We start from the raw sequence: 27,898 nt of genomic DNA on the forward strand, positions 1-27,898 counted from the left end.
ATAATGAAAATTAAGAGAAAATGAAGGTAAAAAGTCGCATGTTGCATGTGAGGAGGAAAATAATCGAAAATTGAAGAAAAAAGAGACCTCATTAATAAAAAAAGCTTTTGAGGATCAGTTGAAGATTTTTGCCAGTTCAGTTTTGGAGCTCTCTCCCTATTTTCTCTCTCTCTCACACTCTTGGACACTTAGAGCATTCTTGGAGCACTTTAGCATTGGATCATAGAAAACAAAGGAAGGACACAAAAGGAAAAGGGAAGCAAAGATCAAGCAAGGAAAAGCAAGATCAAGTGACTACAATTGATTTACTTGCAGGTATCAAGTTGCACGTAGGATTTCCTTGCTAGTTTTGGCATGCATGGTATATGCATGTGTTTTTGGTACTCTTGTTGTCATTGGCATGGGTTTTTCCAAGTGTGACAATGTTATTCAACTTTGCCTTACCATTTACAGATAACCATGGTGTGATGGGGTTCTCTTGTTTTGGTTGAGTTGGATTGTCGGATGGATTCGACGTTGAGTAGGATGGTCTCAGGATTATTCACAAGGCCTAGGAATCCCGGGATGGGATACACAGTAAATCATTGTTGTGAACACCTCTATTGGGCCTAGGAATCTCGGGATGGGATACATGGTAAAGCTCAGAGGTGAATACCTTTGATTGGGCCTAAGAATCCCTTGACCAGTAATGGTGGGATACACAGTGTCCCAGAGGATGTTGATCTTGTAGGCATAGGAATCCCTTGACTGGTAATGGAGAGATACATGGTAAACCCGAGAGGTTGAGACAGACAAATTCCTCATGATTTAGGTGGAGATATCTGGAGGCATACATGCTTATTTAGGGCCTAGTGATCTGGTGGGGATTGTGGTAAAGCCTGGTTGTATTGATGAAGGTTCAGGCCTAGGAATCCCTTGGTGGGATATACGATAAAGCCTAAGGAAGCCCTTGATGGTTTTGGTGTAAGTCTCACATTCATGCTTGGAATATGGCATGGGGGTGATTGGCTAAAAGAAAGATTTGGTTCAGCCCAATCAATGGTCGGGTGGTTCATGGAAGTCTCAGACCTGATATTTCATGTGTAAATATATTGTTCATATGTTATTCTTATGGTTGTTATACCCTTGTTATTTTTGTTGGTTATATGATGGTTATGAGTATGTTTTATGGAAGACTTGATGTATGGCTCTCATCATGTTTTGATTGGCAAATGAATATATGACCTAATAGATGATAATGCAACTATTGTGATAAGACATAAATGCTTCTTTACGAATCTCAGATAAGTATGAGACCCCTATGCTTAGATTTGTTGTTATGACCTGAAGATTACATAATTGTGACATGTTTGATTAAATGTATGTTGTGGCTAGTAGGGGTCAGATAAAGTACTTGTACCAATGATTGCATTAGTAATCTTATTCCATTGTTATTTACTATTCCTGAATGTTTCATGAAGTTCTGGGCGTGTCCTGAGACATAGGCTCAAAATCCGAGGTCGTTGGCTTAAAACTAGCTAAAACAATCCACAGTCGCTGGCATGTCCTGTTGTGGGAGTAACTGGAAGACCTCAATTGCATGCATGGCTTGTCATGGGAGCAACTAAAAGCCCATATCAGTAAATTGTCAAGTTGTATTAGCGGTTAAACATCTAGAAGGGTTGGTTGTCTCCTAAAGGGTCTATAGCTCTTGAGTTAGGCCATATTGGTTTAGTTTTGTCAGTTCCACTTCCTTAATTGTACATAGAGAATTGAATCACATCACAGTAGCCTCTCGTCACATGTTTACCCTAGGGAGTTAGTTAACTTGGGTAAATGTGGGAGGAGGGTGCTACAGAGTGGTATCATAGCATGGTTCACCCCTTGGACTGAATGGGCGGTGTGTTCGACATGCATACATATCGGTTGCATAAGTGTTCATTATGCTTGTGGTTTGTGTGCTTGTTGAGTATGCATGGTGGTGGTCATGGTTGCATTTGTGTCGCCATGTGAAATTTGTTGGTGTTGTTGTTAGATGTGTTTGTCATGAGTGTATGTCGGTTATGCATGTCAATATTTATATGTTGTCATGCATACATTGACATGGTTATAGTTGTGGTGCATAAGATGATTTTATGTGTTTGGTATGGTCATGCATGGTAATTGGTTGATGATTGAAATTATGTTTATGTATTGATATGATCATGTTTATACATGTATTGCACTAATTTGGTTGATCTTGCAGAAGAGATATCCTCCCCTAAACTACACTGAGGTATGTTGATTATGTTATGTTTTAGTTTAAGAAGACATGGTATACTTGCAGGAAGAAGATCAAAGATGACTAGCAAGACAGTAGACTACAGTTCACGAAACTCTTCCTATGGATCAAATGAGCAGCGTGGTGTTGGGCACTCTTCTGAATTAGTAGACACATTAAGAAGTTTAAGGTAGAAATAAGAAGTTGCAAAGCAAATAATGACATAATCATTCAGGCACAGGAGAAACAAGCAGAAGTTAATGCAGTAATTATTCAGAGTTTGTCAGAATTGCAAAGACAGGGACCGTTTAGAATCATCCATGGGCAGGAAGATAGGACTAATGGGGCATATGGCACTAGATCTCATGGTGGGTACAGGTCGGATAGGGATGACACGATTAAGTATGGCAAGGTCTTGGATACTCCGGATAGGAGAGGCGATGGACACATGTTCTATTCTAGTTCTGGTTCTAACAGGGACTATGATTGTCATCTTTATCATCCTTACAAGAGGAGTGACAGAGGATATTTTCCAAATGAACTCAAGAAAGCCAAGCCACCTACCTTTAATGGGGATTTGAAGAAGACGAAAGATGCAGAAGCATGGCTACTTGGAATGAAGAAATTCTTTGAGCTGCATGAGTACACAGAGAATATGAAAGCCAAAATAGCTATCTTCAGCGTCAAAGGAAAGAAGACATCTGGTGGGAAGATGTGAAACGAGCCAGAGACAGCATGACAAAAGACTTGAGTTGGCATGAATTCAAGAGACTTTTTAGGAATAAGTACTTGTCAGAGAGGTACTACGACAGCAAATCCAAAGAGTTTTATGAGCTAAAGACAGGATCGATGATAGATGAGAAGTATACGACCAAATTTCTAAAGTTATTGATGTATTACCATATCTTAAAGATGAGAAGGCCAAAATTTAGAGATTTGTCAATGGATTTCCATTAGAATTTAGAGATCGGATTGAATATGATGAGTTTCGGTCGCTTGAGAAGGTCATTGAGAAATTGAAGCACTGCTATGAACAATCAAAACGTAAGACAGAATCTCAGCAAGGTTGGAAAGGGAAAGACAAAGCTAAAGGTAAATGGTAGTTGAAGCGAAGAAGACCTCAAAATGCAAGAGAGAAAGAAATTGTTGCACCTTACAAGAACTTCAATGGGTCACAGCATGGGGGGAAACAAAATAAAAGTGATGGTAAAGGATAGTTGCAATGTTAGATATGTGGCAAGAAGCATCTCAAGAGAGATTGTCCGCAGAATGAAGGTGGTAGGCCTCAGATTTACAGTGCACAGGAAGTGCAGACAGTTAGGGATTTTGGGAAAAACATTCCACAGATCTATCCAACATTGGATAATAGACAAGCTGATCATCAGGCATCTATTATCGAGATAGATGGTAAGCTTTGTGATCAAGTTGTTTTTATTTTGATTGACCCTGGATCTAATTATAGTTTTGTTGACCTTGTCTTGGTGGATAAGTGTGGTTTGAATAAAGAAGTGCATGCAGAATCTTGGTTAGTGCAGTTGGCTACAGGGACAAAGAAGAGAGTTCATCACTGGGTAGGGGCTTGTGCGTTCAAATTAAATCGTATGCCTACATCAACACATTTGAATATATCGCCGTTGGGGTCATATAGTATGATTTTGGGTATGGACTGGGTGTATCTTCACGAGACTAAGGTGGATTGTTATGATAAGGCGATTGACTACTTGGATGACAATGGAGAACAGAGAGTCTTGCAGGGTAAGAAGAACACAACATTGGTTAGAATGGTGATAGCTATGCAGGCCAAGTGCAGTCACAAAAAAGGGTACGATTGTTTGCAGTGCACATTTCTAGTGATAAAAGTAAGGAGGATGAGAATGGAGAGGTATTAAGAAGGTATCCTATCATACACCAGTTTCCAACAAAAATTTTAGAGTTGCCGCCTTACAGAAAAGTAGATTTTTCCATTGAGTTGGTACCAGAGGCAACACTAGCATCAAAAGCACCATATGTGATAAGCACACCAAAGTTAGTAAAGTTGATGTTGAAGTTGAAGGAAATGTTTGACAAGGGATACATTAGGCCAAGTGCATCGCCTTGCGTTGTACCAATGTTGTTTGTGAAGAAAAATGATGGTACTCTCAAATTATGCATTGATTATAGGTAGTTGAACAAGGTGACCATTAAGAACAGGTATCCATTGTCAATGATTGATGATTTGTTCGATTAGTTGAAGGGAGCGATAGTGTTCTCAAAGATTGACTTGAGATCAAGATACCATCGAATGCACATTAAAGAATGAGACATTTACAAAACAACTTTCCGGACCAGGTATGGGCATTATGAGTTTGTTGTAACTCTGTTTGGTTTGACTAATGCTCCAGCGACTTTTATGTGCTTGATGAATAGTGTGTTGCGCCATTATTTGAACAAGTTTGTTATTGTATTCATTGATGACATCTTGATATATTCTAAAAATGAGGAAGAGCATGTCGAACACTTAGTGGTAGTATTAAGATTGTTGAGAAAGCATCAAATGTATGCTAAGCTCGGTAAATGCAGTTTCTTTTAGAAAGAGGTACATTACTTGGAACATGTTTCCAAAGAAGGCATAGCAGTGGATCCAGAGAAGATAAGGGCTATCATGGAGTGGGCAACTCCTAAGAATGTGGATGAGGTAAGATCATTTATGGGGCTCGTAGGTTATTATAGGAAGTTCAACAAGAACCTCTCTCGTGTTGCATATCTTATTACGTTACTGCAAAGGCAAGGTAAAAAATTTGAATGGACAGACGAATATGCTGTTAGTTTTGAACAATTGAAGCAGTTATTGACAAATGATCTAGTTTAAAGGGTTGCAGATCCAGACAGAGTTTGTGGTGTGCACAGATGCCTGCAAGAGAGGACTTGGTGGAGTCTTAATGCAGGAAGGACAGGTAGTGTGCTATGAGTAACGAAAACCAAATGAGCATGAGCAAAATTATCTGACACATGATCTTGAATTGGCAATGATCACCCATGCACTGAAGATATGGAGGCACTATCTTCTTGGCAGGAGGTTTGTATTGATGAGCGATCACAGTGGATTGAGATACATGTTTGACCAACCGAATCTGAATGCCATGCAAGCTAGATAGTTGGCCACAATTAGTGAGTTTGACTTTAAGATCAGGTACATTAAAGGTAAAGAGAACAAGGTTGCAGATGATCTTAGCAAGAAAACACAGGTGAATCATATAGAAGTTATGATTTCTTACAGGACAAACTTACAGGATCAGATCTTACAGGGAGGCCAACAGGTTCACAGGTACATGGAACTTATGCATAGGTTACAGTAGGTTACAGGTGAACAAGACGTGGACTATTGTCTTACAGCAGATGGTTTGATCAAATTTAGGGACAAGATATATGTGTCAGACAACAATGAGCTCAAGAAAACTATCTTGCGAGAATTTCATGCAAAACCGTACTCAGGTCACCCAAGATACTAGAAGACATTGACAGTAGTGAAGAAGTTCTATCATTGGCCGAATCTGAAAAAGGACATGGTAGAGTTTGTGGCTAGATGTTTGGAGTATCATCAGGTGAAAGCAGAATGTAAGCATCCAGTTGGACTACTACAGCAGATTCTGATTCCAGAGTAGAAGTGAGAATTCATTTCCATGGATTTCATTACAGGTTTGCAAGACATCTAGACATGACTCCATCATGGTTATGGTAAACAGGTGGACACTTCATTCCAATAAATTATATGTATTCAGCGAGTGATGTGGCACAAATTCGATGGTTCGAAAAATTGACCAAATCTCAATGATGAACCATATTAGATGGTTCGAAACATCGATCAAATCACAATGATGTGATTAATCCGAAAGACAACTTCATCATTGATATGGATCACAAAATTCTAAGATTTAGCATGTTTTATAATTTTTTCAATTTAATTTTTTAATGTGATGTGTGTTGGGTTGTGTTATATTCTTTCCACGACTAGCCCACGCAGTTAACTAGGTGGTTAGAAGGGGGCGGAGCCCCATCTTCGTTGCACCAATTGCGTAGCGAGGGGGTCACAGGGGGGTTTGAGGGGTGCAGGTAACCCCACACCCCACTCTATGGGGTCCGGGGTAGCGCCCTGGAAAATTTTGGTTTTGGACCCTATGTTAGGTTGGGCGGACTTACCTATGGTTTTGTGCATGATTTTCACACATGGATTTGGACGCGATGGTTTTCGGTCCATGGTATTGAATGCTTCGGCATGTATAAATATGTATTGTAACATTGAAAGAAATATAATGAAAAATCAAGCTGGTAGTTCCGGTTTTGGGATCCAGGGGAAAATCTCTGTGCATGTGTTTTATGTGTTATGCTCTCGCATTGTTTATTTTCTGTGTTTTAGAATTCGTATGCAGGTAATTTTTGTACAAGGTTAAAACCTACAATATGCATAGCATTGATGATATAGATAAATAAATAGATATATAACTTAGAAAAAAAATTTGTAAATATTGAATTTTTATATGTTTATTAAATTTAAATATGAAGTTTCCCAAATGGGGGTGCCAATGCCTCAACCATAGTATAGTGGGGTCATATGTTGTCCTTATAATCATACGAACATGCAAGAGCATGGGAGCTTATGTCTTACAACAGGTGGCATTTACTACTCCCAATTCTAATGGTTTCTATGGTTAATGCATTTAAGGTTGGCAAGGTTTGTTCTTTGTATTTCTAGTCCAAGAGCCTCATGCTTTGCTCTGCTCGAATTGGCAATCAATTTGGTGTCAAAATGGGGAAGCGGTGCCCTGGGGATTGATGTTCCAGGGAAACATGGTAGCAAGCTCATTAGTCTCTCCAACACCAATTTTTGGGGGTTGCCGTGGACGTTCCACCTTGGAGATTCTCTTCTATATTGGCTCGACAAGATTGTTTGCTTCAACACATGGTAAACGGTAATTATATTGTCATGTTGCCTTTGAGCATTAAATGGCTTCTATTATGGGTTATTCATGTTAAGTGTAAGTTCGGGTGCCTTTGATGGTGGTACATGGGTCTTTTTTGTTTGTTAAAGTACGCCTCTATGGAATTTTGAGACCGTGAGAGGATTTTTGCTCTTAGTTGTTAAGGCCCCCCTTCTCCTGTTGTTTAATTGGGGTGGGGAAGGTCACCCACAACCTGTTCTTGTGTTTTGGCATATGAGTTGGTGTTGGTGTTTAAGTTGTTCTGGTCTGTGTTGTTCAAGGTTTCTAGTTTTGTTATATTAATGGGTGGTCGTTTCTCCCAGATCGCTTTTTGGTGCCCATTCTCGGTGGCCCCCCAAGCATGGAGTGTCGAGGGTGCTCTGTTTGTTGGAGTTAGGTGGTTGAGGCTCATCGAGTAAGGTTCTCTTTGTTTTCCTCTTTTAGCCTTGATGAGTTGCAGTGCATTAAAGCTTGTTTCTCTGTTGCAATTTCATTTTGCTCCTTGAGCTTGGTGTGTAGTGGGTGGGGCACTAGTTAGAGTTGGGAGTTTGTGGTGTTGTGGCACAGTGTCCCTTTGACCTCTTATGGCCTTAGGATAGTCCAATGGTCTGGAACAAGGTCTTTTGTGGAGCGGGTGGTGTCTTCTGAATCAATTGTGTCCGCCTGTGATAATATGCCTCCTCAGCGTGGAGTACGTAGTAACTCATGAGGGCAGGGAGGATGGAGGGTTTCCTCTCATCAAAGTTCCATGAGACGAAGAGGTTCCTCTGTCCCATCCTCTTCTCAGCCAGTGTCAAGTGTTTTGAGTGTTGCCCATTCATAGACTTCTTTAGAGATGTGAGTTCAGTGAATGATTTCTAATTTGGATAATAAAGTTAAATCGGGCTTGTCAAGAAGATAAAGTGGAATTCATGAAGATCCTGTGGCAATTGTATGATCATATGGTGAGTATGTGGTGCAGTCAAGATCGCGACCTAGAAAAATTAGAGACTAAAAACAAGGTTGGCTCATATGGAGGGCCATGTTCACTGTGACTATAAACCACCCTCATCTCCGAGGGCAAGTCCAAATAACCCTGCTCCAATTAACTCTATTGATTAAGGATGACCATGGGAGTATTCTATTGATTAAGGTTTTCTAAGTTAATAGAAAACCTGACTTACAAAGCAAAAAAATAAAAATGAAGTTCTCATAGTTACGAATATGAATCATTATTATTTAAAATTAATTTAATGTAAGATGCATATTACAAATTTATATTTAAATGTTTACATTCATTTACATACACTACAACATCACTGACTAATTTAATTTGATGTGTTATGCATATTACAATTTTAAATGTGATATGCATATTACAATTTTATATTTAAATGTTTACATTCATTTACATACACTACAACATCTCCCCGAGACTCCCCGACACTGAGCTATAGAGCACCCCTCACCTCTATCATGCAAGAAATCTAAAGAAGTATCTTAGTCAAACAAAGAACATACAAGACATCATTAAACACTAAGAACATCACCATAAGACATTAGTCAAACCAAGAACATACAAGTCGTCATTATACACTAAGAACATCACCGTAAGACATTAGTCAAACCAAGAACATACAAGTCGTCATTAAACACTAAGAACATCACCATAAGACATTCATAGAGACAAAGCCCACTTAGTAACTGAATAAGTGGCATCCCAACTCCCCTCCCCTCCCAAGTCCTTTGGTCCCAACTACACTTCCTCAACCCTCTCCTCCCCTCCCCTCCCGAGTCCTTTGGTCCCAACTACACTTCCTCAACCCTCTCCTCCCCTCCCCTCCCGAGTCCTTTGGTTGAGTCCTTTCTTGCATCCTCCCCACCTTCCCAATGAATGCGTTTGAATCCTGAGTCCTTTGGTCCCAACTACACTTCCTCAACCCTCCCCTCCCGAGTCCTTTGGTTGAATCCTTTCTTGCATCCTCCCCTCCCCAATCCTTCCCTTCCCTTCCCTCACTTCCTCAACCCGCCCGCCCCCCCCCCCCCCCCGAGTCCTTCCCTTCCCTCCCCTCCCGAGTCCTTTGGTCCCAACTACACTTCCCCAACCCTCCCCTCCCTCCCCGAGTCCTTTGGTTGAGTCCTTTCTTGCATCCTCCGCACCTTCCCAATGAATGCGTTTGAATCTCTTCCACTCTTGGTCGATACTATATGAAATCATCCCAAAACTTCTCCATGTTGTGAAGCTTACAATGAGCACAAACACCCTAAGAATGTTTCCGAGATGAGAAAACTCTTTAGTTTTATAGGCACCGACTCTTGGTCTCTCGGCTCAACACACTCCCTCCCACATGCAACAACACACTCCATACCCTCCCCTCCCCTCCCCTCCCCTCCCCTCCCGAGTCCTTTGGTTGAGTCCTTTCTTGTATCCTCCCCACCTTCCCAATGAATGCGTTTGAATCTCTTCCACTCTTAGTCGATACTATATGAAATCATCCCAAAGCTTCTCCAAGTTGTGAAGCTTATAATGAGCACAAACACCATAAGAATGTTTCCGAGATGAGAAAACTCTTTTATGGGCACCGACTCTTGGTCTCTCGGCTCAACACACTCCCTCCCACAGGCAACAGCACACACCATATGCTAGGATACCATTTCAAAATTTTACTTCATGATGAGCAGATCTGTACCTTCAATGAATAAACACAAGACCCAGAGATTAGACACTGTCTCCAATAGCACAAAATCTGATACATGTCTCCAATAGCACAGACACAGCATATTATGAAAAACAGAACAAAATCTTTGTCTAAATCTACATAAAATGGAGATCTGGAAATTTCTAGAAGCTACAAAAATTATGACAGAAAGCACGAATTTGGAGCATACATTCATCGACTTTCTGGTGAGAAACTAAAATTCTAAATCTGAAGTCTATTTGTAGCATGTGTATGCATATGCCACACACTCATACAGAATGCTTATTACTACTGTGCTTCCTTAAAGGCTTGTCTGATACCACTGTGCCTCTACGCAGACAATTTCACACTGCACAGAAGTTGCTACAACACTACAGAGACCCTGCTTAACTGTGTCTCCATCTACTGCATCCAAATGTAAACATGGATCTAGGCTGTAAAATGGAACTGCTGAGTGCACTGCTGCTGAGGCTGCCAGAGGAGAAAACCTTGGAGAAACACATAAAGCTAGCAGAACTCTACTGCAAGACATGTGATTGCAACACTTCTCAATGATGATCTTTGGAAAGCAGAAAGTTGTAGCTCAGCACAGAGAGCCACCATAATACCTTAAGATGCCAATCTCATACTGTACAATTACATCATATGGACTCAACAACAGCACATGATGATAAGTCAATTTATAATCACATCCTTACTAACCAGAAGACATTACTAACAGGGGACACCAGTTGAGACCATACACAGCTTCAATACATGCGATTGCAACACTTCTCAATGATGATCTTTGGAAAGCAGAAAGTTGTAGCTCAGCACAGAAAGCTACCGTAATACTTTAAGATGCCAATCTCATACTGTACAATTACATCATATGGACTCAACAACAGGGCATGATGATAAGTCAATTTATAATCACATCCTTACTACGCAGAAGACATTACTAACAGGGGACACCCGTTGAGACCATAAACAGCTTCAATCAGAGGCACTGCTAAGTTGCTAACGTATTAAAAGCTCCTCAAAACAATAAATATCTGGACTGTGATATGCAGAAAACTGGCTAGATACACACTTTATTAATGAAAAAATAAAATTCCATTACAGACCTTGATAAAGTATCCACCTTCCCGGGTACATAAGGATATTCATTTGTGTTATGAGTATCCTTTTCCCATTTATGCAAGGGGGGAAATCTACATGTTCTGTTTATGTCTATAGTCCACTGATAACTTGTTGAAAATGCTTTTGTCAATTATAGTGTATCTCTGTGCAGCTAGTTATCAAATAATACTAAATACTAAGTGTAGTTCGTTGAATTATTAGTGAATCCAACCTTTACAGTTGTTTGTGATTTTAAGCCAATAACCAAAAGCAGAAGAGGATGAGATCAATCAAAATCCATTTCCTTTGACAAGGAAAAAAATATGGCGGCCACTGTACAGTTCTGAAAGAATACAATATTTTTTTTAGAAACTCATCTCATATGCTGAAAATACAAAAAGACGGAGATCTCACCAAAGGCTAATTACTCCTAAACCTCGAATTTAACTGCATATTTGCACAGCTTGAGAATATATGAGCCCAAAAAAACAAAAACATTACATATGACTTTCAATCCCCTTCTCCTATGACATTCTAGATATGCCCATTGTTTTCTTCCTTGAATTCATGATCTTGTATGCCATCATTAATTAAATCATCATAACCCACGAGTGCACGGATCCTATCTCTGACAGGTAATTTTGCCTTCTGAGGATGTTTGGTCTCTTGCACATTAGCATCAGTTCTGCAACCATTCTCCAAAGGTGTGTTGTTTGTCTTAAGGCCATTCACCCATGCCTTTACCGAAGGAGGCTGCAAAGTATTCTCCAGAGTAACTTCAGGCTGGTGATCTTTAGGAAACCTGTAGTAATTTCTAGAGGAATAATTTGTAGTTCGATCTCCAATTTTTTCAGGTGAGCCATTTGAGTCTGTTCTACTTATCTTGTTATTTGGCTGCCCCACCATATCTGAATCATTTGAGTCTGTTCTACTTCTCTTGTTATTTAGCTGCCCAACCAAATCTGTGATACGTGGTTTACCATTTTCTTTTCTCAGTTGCTTCTGCAAGATTAAACAATTATCCATTTATAATCAACTTACCATTACAAAAAATTCAATTCACTAACTTACCAAGCTGAGTAAAAACACCCCTTATACAGCAACAAGAAATGTAGAAGGCATATATGACACAAATTTCAATAACCCAGCATTATGAAATGATCTGATTTGATGATGTTTTTCTGAAAGGTAAGACAAACAGTGCATTTTTTACCCACTCCAGAAAGGCCAAGTTTTGCAAAAGGATAAACAACTCAAGCTGAACATGTTTATGGATGATTGGCATTATAACTCATCTTCATTTTTGTTGAGCAGATAAGCCTGTTAAATTCTCTATAAATTATACCTAAAATTTTAACTTTTGCACGACAGCTTTAGGACACTGTCTGCTTGAATGCAGAGCACGACAATTGACATACCTCAAATTCCTTGCCTTTCTGCATTATTTCTTTATATGCTTCTGGCTCACGTGATTTCAAAATATTCCAAAGGATGCCTCCAGGTGTGCGGCGGCGGTTCCCGTCAGCTGTCATCTGCCCTCCACGACTTGCAATGACATCCACCTGAAATTAATTAATAAATTAATAAGCTAGCAGTTGGAGCTGTCAATCAAAACTGGGCTTTTAACTGGATCCAGGTTAGTTGCTGCTCGAAGACCACTCTGAAGGGATCATTACTGAATCTAGACAAGCTTTATAATTAGTTTTTTGTTTGAATTTTGAAATCTGGCATTGTCCACCTCTGGATAAATCCCGGATGGCTAATATCTAAGTCTAACCTGGAAATCAATGTTTGTCTGTCTTTCTGAAGATGACAATTGACTTAGGGTCAGACCACAATTTTGAACTATAGCTGGACTGTAAGTGGATCTGATACTATATATTTTTGTATTCGGTGACACTGGCACCTGATGAATGTGTTCCATATTCTCCTATGAATATAGGATGCATTTTTTTTCCTTGGTAAAAATACTGACAGCTAGAATAATAATTCAAGTCAAACAAGTGTGATTTTAAACTGCAAACAAGCTATAAAATTTCCTGACAAATTAATAAGCTGACAGTTAGACAAACAAGTCAGGTAAATCAAGTTTGATTTTCAACTGCAACACAGAATCCAAGATATAAAATTATCTGACTCTTGACCCAACAAAGTGGAATGAAGCATTAAAATAAATTGGGTGAAAAAATGAATTGCATTGAAAAAATAAAAATAAATTGCCGTGTATTCCATCAGTATTTACATTCTGCATCATGTACTATAGTATCAGCGGTCACAATGACCTACTTATTTATTCGGCATTTATAAAAATAGCTAATATTATCTGTGTTGCACCCTAAAGTCTTCATAAGTTCATACAGGGTGAGATCATAGAAACCCAATCCAAATGAAAACGGTGCTTGAAACAGATTCATAAAAATAATAAAGAAAACATGGTAATTTGTCAATCAGAAAGCAGTAGTTGTTCACCGAATCATTCACAACTCAGTGACTCACTAAACATGATGATCTAACGGTAAATGTTAATTGTTATACACTCTCGAGTCTCAACTCTCCCGTACGCTTTAACCTAATACATATTTCTGCATATGGTTAAGAAATGCTCTACGCTAAAAATCATAGCAAATTGTATTTCGGCTATAAATACCAGGGAGCAACTATTGAGACAGCAAACTTCCTGGGACATTGAGTGAGACCCAATAATATCCACAAGTTGAGAGAATGGACATTGAGTGAGAACCAATAATATCCACAAGTTGAAAGAATCACAATATCCTCGATATGTTGACAATTTTTGCAACAATGCTACTAGGTTACCACATACAAATTAATTGTGTTGAATTCAACCTTGGTAGATAATTCTTGAATCTGATGCCAAAGCTTGCCATTCTCCCAAACTAATATTTTGTAGAGTGGACTAATAGGTAGCGAGGGTTTAATATGAAGTCAATGATGTGTTGGGACACCTATCAACTCTAAAAGACATTGCTGTATTGTTATAGAAGGTGGTCAATTTGATTTTGTTAAGAATGTGTTTGAGTTAGGTCATAGTCGAGGAACATTGTCAAACTTGGAATCCTTTCACTAAGGCCAACCATAATTCTATTAAGTATACAAGATGAATCTCCAGCATTGCTTAGCATAAATGACGGTAGTCTTATTTGCGAGAACTCTGTAACATCATACTTGTGCCCTTCAATGGTAAAGGTCCATCAATGTCGTCGAGTTAGGTAAATTTTAATTTTGTCAAAGATGTAGAATTGATCCAACAAAATATCACAAATGTCTAATGGCACTATGTCACAAGTGACTTAATCCTTCATATGCTTCATGTTATACTAAAATAACACCTGGTGACATTCAAGACTTTCCCCTATTGTGGTCATCCCAATGAATATAATTGTGGATAAAGTAGATAAGTGGTCTTCATACATTATCAATAGTGATAATATTCTTCTAATTCCCACTGTCAATGATAACAAGCAAAGGAATTTTGCTCACTTGACATTGTGTGGAACAACATTACACATTCTTTAAAATCTCTTTTGGTGCTTAATTTGATTAGAGATTGGTGTTCATGCAAGCTAAAGGTCAAGCTTAATCAAGGTCCACTCAAACATCGAATCAAAAGTCAACTTGAAGTGTGTTTAGGCCTTCATGCTTCACTACATCATCAAAAGCGAAAAATAATCCCCCAACCCATAATCCAAAGCGAAAAATAGTCCCCCAACCCATAATCCAAACGGAGTATGCAACCCATCCTTTCAAGATTGAATCCAATTTTTTGAACTTATATATCTTCTTCATAGCCTACAAAGGAGGATTCAATTGTCGACCAAGATTGGTGCCCTCTTGCCTGCCAGTTCCCGCAGACCATAGCAATCATTGTTGCGTTGTGATGCTTCATATACTTGCCAGAATTTCAATGAAAGAAGAAAGTTGAGACATGCGATACACTTTTTTGGGATGGAAACTCTAGAAGTAGAAATCTAACACGACACATATATATCCACATCTTTTTCATACTTAATAGTTATGTGATTTTTTTATGTTGTTGTCAGTTTTATCTTGAAAAGTTTGTCAGTTTATATCTTGAAAAGATTGAAAAAAAAGGAATATTTTTTTCTGTGACTATAGGAATCGGCAACTAGGCTTGTTTCATACTCACCATACAAGGGACCGATTCCAAGGGTTACCACTACAAACTCTTGGTGCTCACATATACCTCTTCTGCAGACACAAGTTGGAGTCTGAACATGTAACCTTTACACAAGGAGTGTCTTGAGAAAACACCCTACTCAACAACTGCTCTACAACCCAAGGTTGAATAAATTTTGTATTTCTAATGCTTGTCACTTTCTCCTATGTCCTACCCTGTGGAGATGTCCCCATCATGTACCCTTGTCCCAATGACAATGAAATTCAAACTGAAAATCCCACATGCGCATTGATGTGTCCTCACACAACAGTAATGGTATTATTTCAAATCTTTGGAATAGGCAGCTTTTGATTAATATAAGTGTTGACACCTAATCCGAAACGGATGGGTGAACTGGACAGTCATCAAGAAGATGAACTGATCCGTCATGTTTATGTATATAAATGTGTGTTAGCTAATGAATAATAAATCAGTTTTTCACCCGCTCATTCTGGAGTTACCCTGGCCTGACATGGTATCAGAGCACAGGTCCCAGAAATAATTGTAACTCCTGCCTCTGTCCTGAGCACTGCTCAGTCCTGAGCGCTACTCTGCCCTGAACGTTAGCGCATTGATTGCCTGCCTGAAACGTTTGCCTGACACTACTCTGCCTCTGTCGCTTCCCAGAGATGCATGTAACGTCCTCCCACCGTCTGAGAGTCTGATTATCGAGTCACGTTCGGTCTAGCACTGTGTCTCCAGGAGCCAGAGTTTTGTCTACGAAGGGCGAAGAAGCGCCGGCAACTGAGGGCTTTGTTGTCCTCTCCGCCTCCACCTCCAAACGGCAGCACATTGCATGGATTTGCGTTAATGTTTCTCTATCTGCACAGAGCTGCAAGAGAGATGCGTAAGTATTGGCATTGTATTCGACTGCGAGCTCGACGACATCCATAATCCTTTTCAAGCGATCCTCTCTGAGCAATGACAACATTGGTATCGGCTCTTACCTTTAATTGCAAGAATTTTTGATAGATTTTCTGGAGTTAAGGTGAATTCACACTCGGATTTATGATGCCCTCATAAACTCGTGGAGATCAGAAGCACGACCCGAGCAGGGATATTCTAGGTTTTTTTTTGATCAATTCTTTGTATCTTTTTCACTCTGCGGACTCCTCACGCAGAAGTGTTTGTGCCTAGATCTGAGAATTCAGTGGTAGCGAGTCCATTCACGTTCCTCGTGCTCACTGTGACGTTGATGTTGTATGATTACTGCTCGTTTGAGAATAGTATTATCACGTGAAAGACTTTCGACTTGCTGCTTCAGCACCACATTTTCTTTTTGCAAGTTTTCAGCATGAATAAAATCTCTTCCTGTGCCATCAACTATGGCCTTTTCAAGTCCCTCCATTAATTTTGAAACACGTGATCTTGCATTATCCATATTTGGTGAACTCTGCATCTCTCGCAAAAGAAACTCGACCCACTGACAACCATTAACTGGATTAGCCGCTGTTGCATGTGGATCTGGATTTGGATGAGCGGGACTCTTAATGGGAGAAACATGGAGTGTCGAATTAGAAGGGCGGAATTTCTTGGAAGTCGAAAATTCTGTATCTTCTTCATAACAATATGACCTCTTTCGAGACATGGTATCAATCGATTTCAGTCTTTTTGAATGAAATATTCTTCAACTCTTTGAACATAGATTTTATAATTTAATAGCAGCAATTAGTCAAGAAAACAGAGCTCCTGCCTGTCATCCTTTCTTGTGAAATTTGGAGAGAATGTCTGAATTTTAACACCGCCATATTTTAGAGAATCAAAGGGATTTATGGTGATTTGATTGATTATTTCCCACAGAGATTTTTTTTCACTGTATATCAGCAGAAGTAACTTTTTTACAGAATGCATAAGGCTGTGGCATAAGGATTTTTTATCAGCAAAAGTTCTTTTTATCAGCAAAATTATTTTTCTATCAGCAGAAATAATGTTTGTTACAGTATGCATTCAAGAGAAAGAGGAAGATATTTCAGAGGAAAGGGAGGCAGACATTCTCAAGGAGAAAAGGCAGACCTGCATTGCATTCGCTGCAAACGAAATGGATCACATGATGCTTCTACATGCAAGCTACCATGGGACAAGGTTGAGCAGAGAAGAAACCAGAAGAAAGGTAAAACTGATGACACAGACAAAGGTAAAGCACCTGAATCCGCTCACTATATTGAGGCACAATGTAACATTGGAGTAAATGAAGACTTGTTTAATGCTTCACTTGCTTCTTCGAAAAATGATTGGTTGCTTGATTCAGGAGCAACCTGTCATATGACTCATAGGAAAGATTTTTTTGAAGATTTCACTGACAATGTTGATGGAGCAGTATACTTTGCAGATCAGTCAAAAATCAAGCCATCAGGACTTGGCACAATCAGGCTTAAACTGCCTGGTCTTCCAGACTTTCTTCTGGATCATGTTCTATATCTCCCACAGCTCAAGAGAAACTTGCTGTCCCTGGTCCACATCCGCCAGCAAGGTCACTCCATTCACATGTTTGATGGCAAGCTTGAGGTAAGAAAGGCATCTGACCACTCACTTGTCATGAGGGGTATAGAAGAAGAAAGACTTCTTAAACTGCAAGGAACTTCTGCTCATGCACAACATTTCTCATATATTTCTCATCATGAAGAAGGTACACTTCCATCAAGTTTATTATGGCATGCTAGATTTGGACATTTAAACTATGACAATCTTCGCTTATTAAAGAAAAATGGTGTTGCTGGTTTGCCTACAATTCCTAGAAAACATAAGCAATGTGATGCTTGCATTCTAGGAAAGCATAGCAAACAGTCTTTTCATGATTCACATTCAAGAGCACATAGGAAGCTTGAACTCATTCATTCAGATTTATGTGGTCCAATGCCTGTTCCTTCTGCAAATGGAAATAAATATATCATGACATTTATTGATGATTAAACCAGAATGTGTTGGGTTTATTTATTGAAGAACAAATCTGATGCTTTTCAAACATTCAAGAATTTTCATAAGTGGATTGAAAATGATGCACAATCTCATATTGGGTCTATTCGCACTGATAATGGAAAAGAATATACATCAAATGAATTTGAACACTATCTTCGCCAACATGGGATTAAACATCAAACAACTGTACCTTATAATCCCCAACAGAATGGTGTAGCAGAAAGAATGAATAGAACAATCTTGAATATGGTACGATCCATGCTTTTCTTCAAAAATGTAAAGACGATGTTTTGGGCTGATGCTGTTCTATGTGCTGCATATATAAAGAATAGATGTCCATCTAGTGCTATAAGAAACAAGACTCCTTATGAAATGTGGTATGGACATGTTCCTTCGGTTAAACATCTCAGGATTTTTGGTTCCACCTGTTATGCTTTAATACCAAAGGTACATAGAAACAAACTTGGTGCTAGAAGTCATAAGTGTATCTTCCTGGGGTATTCAAACACATCTAAAGCATACCGCCTCTATGATGAAGTAAATAAAAAGTTTGTTTTATCTAGAGATGTCATTTTTCTTGAATCATCCAAATCTGACAGTGTTGTTGAGCGGCAACTTGATCGCTTGGATAGATTCACAAAACCGAAATCATTTCAAGAGTTTGATAATCAGATTCCACATCTTGAAGGGGGGATTCCTATACTAGATCAACATGTGGAATCTTCTTCTGAAGAACAATCTCCCCTGCATGACACTCCAACAACGGATGATGCTTTAAGTGATGTAATTGATAGAATTGGGAGACTCAATCTTGATTCAGACCCAACTCAATCAACAGAGCAGCCTGGACCATCTCAGAAAGGTCCCCCAAAGTGGCTGACAAAGACACTTGAAAGTGTTCATCCTGATGAAATTGGAAAAACAGGAACCAGAAATACAAACCGACAAGATGGAGGTGATGTAGATAACTCTAATTCACCTGTTGATATGGATGTTACTTATGATTGTGAATTGAACTTGTCTACAGATTTTGAACCAACTTCCTTCAAAGAAGCTGCTTCTCATGATGAATGGAAAGAAGCGATGCAGAAGGAGTATGATGCCCTCATAAAGAATGGCACTTAGAAGCTGGTTGATCCTCCATTTGGAACAAAACCAATTGGCTGCAAGTGGGTCTACAAGAACAAGTACAAAGCTGATGGCTCACTTGACAAGCACAAAGCTAGGCTTGTGGCAAAAGGTTTTGCACAGAAGGAAGGGGTCGATTATGAAGAAACTTTTGCCCCCACAGCAAAATGGGCCACCATCCGGACACTTTTTGCACTAGCTGCTCAGAACGGTTGGAAAGTCCATCAAATGGATGTAAAAACTGCATTCTTGAATGGAGATCTAAAAGAGAATGTTTTTATGTCCCAGCCTGAAGGATTTGCTGTGAGAGGACATGAACACAAAGTATGCAAACTTGTGAAGTCCTTGTATGGCCTCAAACAAGCACCACGAGCCTGGTATGAAAAACTAACTGAGCATCTTCTGAAACTCAACTTCAATCATTTTGATCTTGATGATGCAACTTTATTTGTCAAGAAAGTTGGCAAAACAGTTGTATATCTTGTGGTATATGTAGATGATCTTTTAATGACAGGGAACAATGAAAGCTATATTGCATCCATAAAGAAAGAATTAGGAAAATTTTTTGAAATGACTGATTTGGGCTATGTTCATTACTATCTTGGCATTGAAGTAACCCAACATCCAAAGTCCATATTTCTTTCTCAAAAGAAATACATTGGAGATTTGTTAAACAGATTTGGCATGACAGAGTGCAATCCCCTTTCTACTCCAATGGAACAAAACTTGAAGCTCACATCTAGTGAAGGAAAGGAGTTTGAGGATGCAACAAAGTATAGACAGCGTATAGGAAGTCTCATCTACCTCACTACTACCAGACCAGACATTTCATTTGCTGTTGGAATCCTCTCCAGGTTTATGCAAAAGCCTTGTGAGGGACATTGGTCTGCTGCAAAAAGAGTTCTAAGGTACTTGAAGGGAACTCAAGACCTTGGAATCAAGTATACACAGGTGGACGACTTCAACTTGATTGGATACTCTGATTCAGACTTCGATGGAGACAAAGAAACTGGGGTATCTACTTCAAGATATGCTATGAGTCTTGGATCAGGAGCTGTCTCCTGGAGATCACGCAAACAATCAGTACCAGCAGATTCCACAACAGAAGCAGAATATGTGGCAGCAGCTGAAGCAACGAAAGAAATTGTGTGGCTCAGGAAAATTCTTGAAGACTTGCAGGTAAAACAAACACAATCAACTCCACTCATGATTGATAACACCTCTGCAATAAAGTTGGCCAAGAACCCAAAGTTCCATGATCGTACTAAGCACATCAATACTAAATATCATCTGATCCGACATCATGTTGAGGCCAAAACAATCCATCTCCGTCATTGTTCCACAAACGAGCAAATTGCAGACATCTTCACCAAAGCGCTTGGAAGAGAAAAGCTTGAAAGATTCAGAACGATGCTTGGACTCACCAACATCCCTTCAGATTAAGGGGGGGAATGTTGACACCTAATCCGAAACGGATGGGTGAACTGGACAGTCATCAAGAAGATGAACTGATCCGTCATGTTTATGTATATAAATGTGTGTTAGCTAATGAATAATAAATCAGTTTTTCACCCGCTCATTCTGGAGTTACCCTGGCCTGACAATAAGAAAATATAATTAGTGTTTAGTATCAATTAATCTATATATAAGCCTACTTACCTCATAAAAATTGCTTAGGAAGCAAATTAGGCTTTATTTGTATATAAAGGGTTCACTCCTCTCTTTGTACAAACTTCTATCTATCAATAAAATGTCATTTTTCCTTTCTCAAAAGGTAAATCACATGGAAAAATCTTAGGTATCTTAGCTGCATTTCATCTCTTTAATGGTTTCCGAGGATTTTCATGGTTAATGATTATTACCTTTCTTCAGTCTTCAGTTATATGAGCTTCATTTGTGCTGTTAGCAAATTTCCACTGATATTTTCAATGCATAACATTTGCTATGTTAGTGTACCGAATTGCATTTCAGTACATTACACCTAGCATATTGGTCTATAGTGCCCAAGGTAAGCCCTTGTGTCAACTTTCAAATAGAAACAAAGAAATTTGAATCCCTTGAAATCAAGGATAATGTATAGATATGTCTAAGGAGGTGAAAATAAAATTGTAAATCCCTCAAAAACAAGGATAATAAACAGATATGTCTGGCAAGGGAAAGTTAAAGGCCCATAGAAATAACATTTATGTTCAAAACTACAAAACCGATCAACTCTCTGAAATTGATTGTATCCTCTCCTAGCCAAAGTCCAACCTTTGTGCAGTGCACATAATAATCATGAGAACACAAAATTATTGAAGCCCAAATAAATAAAACTTGCTTCAACTACTAAAAGGATGACATTCAAAAATTTAAAATTGTCCGAGGTGGGGCAAACTAAGGGGGGAATCAAGGGTTGAACTAGAGCTGCACTATTCCAACCAAAAAGAAACTTTTGGGCACCTTACTTTTGAGTGCAGAATATAGTACCTGTTTTACTAATTCTTCAATAGCAGAAAAACCAAGTTTCTTAACTGCTTCCCATACAAGATAAGACTTTGGCTCTCGTAAATACTTGCATGTGTTAATAACAAACCTGCGAAATCATCGACACTTAAAAGTCTTAAATCATTTTACACATTCCAACAAACAGTAACATTGTGACTAAGTGAATAAAGCACAAGTAAAATGTAACAAAAATTTGCACACCTGTTCATATTGTGAATGCCATTAGAATTTTTCTTGTTTTTTCTGCGTTGCTTCCTTCTTGAGCGTTTTTTTCTTTGAGTAACATGGTTTGAATCATCTACTACTTTCTCCAAATCATTTGCTGCAACTAGATAATCAAAAGAAATTATAATGTTAATAAAAGAAATGAACATCACCATTATAGATTAAGATATAAACATGTTTCAGTGATAGGAAAACACATGCACAACAGATTCATTTGAAGCTTATCTAACATAAGAAAGCTATTCATGGTCAATCACGGCATAATAGCATATAGAGAAAGTGATTGCTTTGCATATGCAAGACTATCTACTTTATAAAAAACAGAAAGCCAGCTATACTTTCTACGCAAAATAAGATAATGTGGCAAGTGACCTGGGGCAAAATCACATCTCTTTGAGGTTGACACGGGTCATTTTGTATCTAAAAGGGGCAAAAATGTTTAACCCGAGATGGAAAAAATTAAAATTATGGTCGTTATTTTACAAGTTATATTTAAAAAATAATAAGTTAATGTAGAATCTGGGAGTACATTTGCTTTTTTGCTAGTATTTCTCTCCCTGTTTTTTTAGTATTGCTATGCAATTTCCCATTTTGACGCCAGGCCCTTGTCCATTATCCCTCTATTTTCATCTACAGTTAAATTAACAACAATGATGGCACACAATAGTTTTCTATATGCCTTTGACTTGTTTTATTGTATATAAAATTCCATATGAAATATAAATATGTATATAAAGAAGCCAACTATAAATGATACTGAATCTATGAAACTTTAAAAAAATGGGTTTTGCCATCTTTCTTCACACAGTTTCATTTTGTGAGTAGCTTGGACAGTGCACGTTGTTATTGCAGGTTTGTGGAGCAAACACTCCCAAACAAGCAGAGAAGCTGCGTGAATTTTGCATGTTGAAACAGATTTTCCAGGTTTATGCACTGTTATAACTCTTGAAGAAGGGATCTTCCATATTTTCTGCATACTTTCGGTTCCTACTGGATGAAATCTTCACACATGTTCATAGAAGCAATCTCAAACATGTTCATAGAAGAAAGCTCAAACAGCTAGAGTGTGCTCAATGGTTAAAAACCAATGCTTCCCCATAAGATGTCGCAGTTTCAAATATAGAGGGAGGTAGATTATTACACCTCTTTATATTTTAGCAATCAAATTGCTCGGCGGAAGTTGAGCCTTTTACCCTATAAACACTAAACAAATGGGAAGTTGAGTCTTTTACCCTATAAACACTAAACAAATGGGAAGTTGAGTCTTTTGCCCTACAAGCAATAAATAAATAGGCCTCATACGTAAATTTAGTAAACAACAATTTGGTAAACAAGAAAATGTCATACACCAAGTCTTATAAACAAAAAAGTCTCATAAACTAATTTGGGAAACAAAGGTTGTCTCTGACTTGACAGTGATCTGAAAAATTAAAATATATATGCTTCACCATAATTAGATTATTAATATTATACGAAAAAGCAAGTAACTTATCCCATAGACAAAGGGGTGTCATATTCATGTGTGCATGCTACTCAAATCATTAAAGGAATTGTTAGTAAAAATCATTGTTTCTGAAACTGAAACTATTAGGTTGAATAGAGCGGTACGGTCAGATGCCTCAAGTTGGCAATAGGGCAGTATAGCAGGAGTGCAATTGGGTGTTAGTGTAGGAGCAGGTGCAGGCAAGGGCGAAAGCCTTTAAAACAGAGTGTGACACTTCAGGTATTAAAAAACACAAACATTGCAACTAATGTGGGCCATTAAAACTAGGAATTTCGGGATAAAAATACCAAACTGATATGCTAGGGCTGCGCAGAGGGTAGGGCTTTTTGGTTGAAACTGGATTAGAAACGGTGAATTACAATAGTTTTAACTATAGAATTTGCTCCAGAGCAAAGTTTTGCTTGACAGCGCTCCAACAGAACCGCCCCGGCACACCTCTCGTGGATATGTGGAATCGATTTATCAAACATGACTTTAATTTTAAAACCCGACAATCCAAATATCGATATACGAACATACATACCTGCATTTGGAGAAGAAGTGGCCTCCTGGGATTGAACTAGGGGGGTTTCCACTCCAGAAGTGGCGCATTGATTATTTAGCGGCATATCCTCCAAATCATCTGCCTCGCCCTCGGCGTTGGCGTCCATCATATCTACATCTGAAGAAAGCCTATCCCAATCGGACGCAGCATCTTCGTACATTGTCTCTAATACACTTTCGCTCTCCATATGCTCCTACTGTGATCCACGGAGATAATGAAGCTTGCGAGCGCAAGAAAATACTTAAACCTTGGGGTTTAAGTAGCAGGGTTTATTGCTCTGCAAGAAGTGGAAGACGAATGAATAGGATGGACACCAACAAACCGTTATTCATTTATGTATTTCTATGGCAAATGCACGAACCCATTGAGACTGGTTTTTTTAATTTATGTATTTAGATGGTTAATGCCAAGAACAAAGTAGCATCGGTCGAGCAAAGCTATCGCTTACCTCAACTTCAAAGAACTCCTTGTGTGGTATAGCTACCTAACATACCCACCGAAAGGGCGAGCTCCTCCCGTGTCCAATCTCCTTACCCTCTCCTCAGATGTATCGAGAGATCCCACCCACCGCTCAGAAGAAGAGATCCCCCCCTACCTATTTCTTTTATTCAGTAGTTCGGGCACATCGGTGGCAGGGGCATGTCGCACGTTTAGTCAAGGGTTGTCTTATGTGAAAGGATAAGGCTTATAGAATCTGGAGTAGTGTCCTCATCCCCTCTTGCCCAACTAACTATCCAACCATACATTCATTTGTCCTATTCTTTCTGGTAGCTCGAGTGATTGTTCGGAAGGTCCATGCCTGAACCGGGGGTGGAGGACGGTAGAGGAAGAGTTGGTGAAAAGAATACATAGTACCCACCATATCACCATCCTAAGCAGCGCTGTTTCAATCTTGGTTCATTCATGGATCCTGCACCATCAATCTGGATAGAACGAACAGTTTGCACAACCCCTTTAGTCCTTCCTTATTTCGTACCTTGCCCGATGCGGACAAGCGACTACGTCCCTCTCCCCCTTGTCGAGAGTTCGCTTGCTCACCCCCACCCAATAACGCGGAGGTTTGAACATCTTTCGATGGCGGCCGAAAATGGCCGATCTCACAGGTATTCCAGCGGCATCAATGGTGAACCGGGGTGCCTCATTAATCCAAGCGGTATAAGGAGTTAGGAAACACAAAAGCTAAGAGGTCTAAGGGTAAAGGTGTCAAGAAAGGTCATCAGTTGAAGGCCCAATAATCCCCGTGTCAAGGAAGGTCATCAGTTGAAGGCCCAATAATCCCCGTGTCAAGGAAGGTCCTCTCCTTATCAGTCGAGCCTGCTTACGCATCATCAGTTGAAGGCCCGGTTACCTTTCCAACCACGCCTACTTTGTTCTTTCCCCACAGCTAGAGCTTACTTTAAGCGAACACCAGAGGGATGGATGGATGGAGGAACTTCCCTTATTTATATGAATGTTTGGGGGGTCAATATTCGTGGGTGTTTCAATATAGTGTTTCAATATAATTTTAACCATGAGATATATACACATTAAGTCGGCTTAGGCTTAGGTTTAATGGTTAATTCACAAATTAAGGAGTTTTATATATTAATTTAGTGTTTTGGTGGTGATTTTAAAATTGAATAATAATAGTAATATAATAATAACAATATGTTGTACAAATGTGGGTGAGTGTAGTTGAGATATGTAATTTTTAGTAATAAAATTAAAAATTAAAATTTTGTAAAATAAATTAAGATAAAAAGTTTATTAATGGGGTAATCTCTAAGTAAGAAAATACAAGTTTGGCAATAAGATGGGTAAGATGGGTAAGTCACTTATCCCATAGACAAAGGGGTGTCATATTCATGTGTGCATGCTACGCAAATCATTAAAGGAATTGTTAGTAAAAATCATTGTTTCTGAAACTGAAACTATTAGGTTGAATAGAGCGGTACGGTCAGATGCCTCAAGTTGGTAATAGGGCAGTATAGCAGGAGTGCAATTGGGTGTTAGTGTAGGAGCAGGTGCAGGCAAAGGCGAAAGCCTTTAAAACAGAGTGTGACACTTTTTAGGATAGAACAACCTGTGCCACTTTAAATTAGAACTAACCAATCCTGAGTCTCACCAGGTGTTAAAAAACACAAACATTGCAACTAATGTGGGCCATTAAAACTAGGAATTTCGGGATAAAAATACCAAACTGATATGCTAGGGCTGCGGAGAGGGTAGGGCTTTTTGGTTGAAACTGGATTAGAAACGGTGAATTTCAATAGTTTTAACTAGAGAATTTGCTCCAGAGCAAAGTTTTGCTTGACAGCGCTCCAACAGAACCGCCCTGGCACACCTCTCGTGGATATGTGGAATCGATTTATCAAACATGACTTTAATTTTAAAACCCGACAATCCAAATATTGATATACAAACATACATACCTGCATTTGGAGAAGATGTGGCCTCCTGGGATTGAACTAGGGGGGTTTCCACTCCAGAAGTGGCGCATTGATTATTTAGCGGCATATCCTCCAAATCATCTGCCTCGCCCTCGGCGTTGGCGTCCATCATATCTACATCTGAAGAAAGCCTATCCCAATCGGACGCAGCATCTTCGTACATTGTCTCTAATACACTCTCGCTCTCCATATACTCCTACTGTGATCCACGGAGATAATGAAGCTTGCGAGCGCAACAAAATACTTAAACCTTGGGGTTTAAGTAGCAGGGTTTATTGCTCTGCAAGAAGTGGAAGACGAATGAATAGGATGGACACCAACAAACCGTTATTCATTTATGTATTTCTATGGCAAATGCACGAACCCATTGAGACTGGTTTTTTTAATTTATGTATTTAGATGGTTAATGCCAAGAACAATATTTATATGATTTTTTTGGGGGTCAATATTCGCGGGTGTTTCAATATAATTTTAACCATGAGATATATACAGATTAAGTGGGCTTATGTTTAATGGTTAATTCACAAAATAAAGAGTTTTATATATTAATTTAGTGTTTTGGTGGTGATTTTAAAATTGGATAATAATAGTAATATAATAATAACAATATGTGGTGCAAATGTGGGTGAGTGTAGTTGAGATATGTAATTTTCGATAATAAAATTAAAAATTAAAATTTTTTAAAATAAATTAAGATAAAAAGTTTATTAATGGGTTAATATGTAAGTAAGAAAATACAAGTTTGGCAATAATATGGGTAAGAATTTAAATCTTAAGGTTGGAAGTCTTCTATATGGTTTAAAAAAAAATAATACATATCTTCATTTATAAAATGCAAATTAATAATACATATCTTCATTTATATAATGCAAGTAACATAAAAAATTTAATCATAATAATTTAAATCTTAAGGTTGGAAGTCTTGTATATGGTTTAAAAAAAATCATTAATACATATCTTTATTTATAAAATGCAAATTAATAATACATATCTTCATTTATAAAATGCAAGTAATATAACAAATTTAATCATAATCTTTCATTAAATCGTGATGACAAAAACATATATTTTATTAAATATTAGACATACATGAATATTTGTAATAAAAAAAACTCTAAAATTAGGCACTCTTTTTCTATGACAACATGAATGTTTCCATAGTTGGTAACATCTTGCTATGAGAGCTTCAATTATGTCACAGAGGAGCTCTCATCAACTGTTTTTCTAATTTAGACACACCTATACACGTAATAAAAATAAGTTTTTAATTAAGATGTAAGGAAATAATAATAATTAATAATCGAATTTTAAGGTTAGGGCTAAGTTAGACATTAATCTGGTGTATAAGATTCAATTTCTTATGGGACAAGGGTTTGCCTTCACATAACGATTTAACTATTAAAGTTTACAAATACGTGCATGCTATGTTCCTCTTGAATTTGAATATGTGACTTCTTACAAGGGAGCACATGCTCTTAATGATTAGATGTATTT

General features: G+C 38.5%; 1 protein-coding gene across 2 annotated transcripts; it reads right to left on the reverse strand.

Annotated features, from left to right (window-relative positions):
- Positions 1 to 11,254: 11,254 nt before the first annotated feature.
- On the reverse strand, positions 11,255 to 26,777 carry LOC149157144 (uncharacterized). Of its 2 annotated transcripts, none has more exons than XM_089439136.1 (5): positions 26,387 to 26,777; positions 21,904 to 22,030; positions 21,685 to 21,790; positions 12,392 to 12,535; positions 11,255 to 11,975 (listed from the first exon to the last, which is right to left on the reverse strand). In XM_089439136.1, the coding sequence occupies exons 1-5, from the start codon at positions 26,592 to 26,594 to the stop codon at positions 11,508 to 11,510; spliced, it is 1,053 nt and encodes a 350-aa protein (XP_089295262.1). In that variant the 5' UTR covers positions 26,595 to 26,777; the 3' UTR covers positions 11,255 to 11,507. The 2 variants fall into 2 exon arrangements, with proteins under 2 accessions (XP_089295262.1, XP_089295263.1); XM_089439137.1 differs by lacking the exon at positions 26,387 to 26,777 and adding an exon at positions 23,955 to 24,244.
- Between the last annotated feature and the right edge of the window lie 1,121 nt (positions 26,778 to 27,898).

Source organism: Pinus tabuliformis, chromosome 9 (genome assembly GCF_031772625.1).
Source record: "Pinus tabuliformis cultivar Carrire ecotype Pingquan chromosome 9, CPIR1, whole genome shotgun sequence".
In the NCBI taxonomy this organism is placed as follows: Eukaryota; Viridiplantae; Streptophyta; class Pinopsida; order Pinales; family Pinaceae; genus Pinus; species Pinus tabuliformis.

Bases quoted from the DNA above. Each gene is read 5' to 3' on its own strand.
- LOC149157144 (XM_089439136.1), bottom strand. From the start codon at position 26,594: ATGGAGAGCGAGAGTGTATTAGAGACAATGTACGAAGATGCTGCGTCC. The intron at 22,031-26,386 runs GTATGTATGTTT...TTGATTATCTAG, and splicing joins CACATCTTCTCCAAATGCAG to TTGCAGCAAATGATTTGGAG. The intron at 21,791-21,903 runs GTGTGCAAATTT...ATGATTTCGCAG, and splicing joins GGCATTCACAATATGAACAG to GTTTGTTATTAACACATGCA.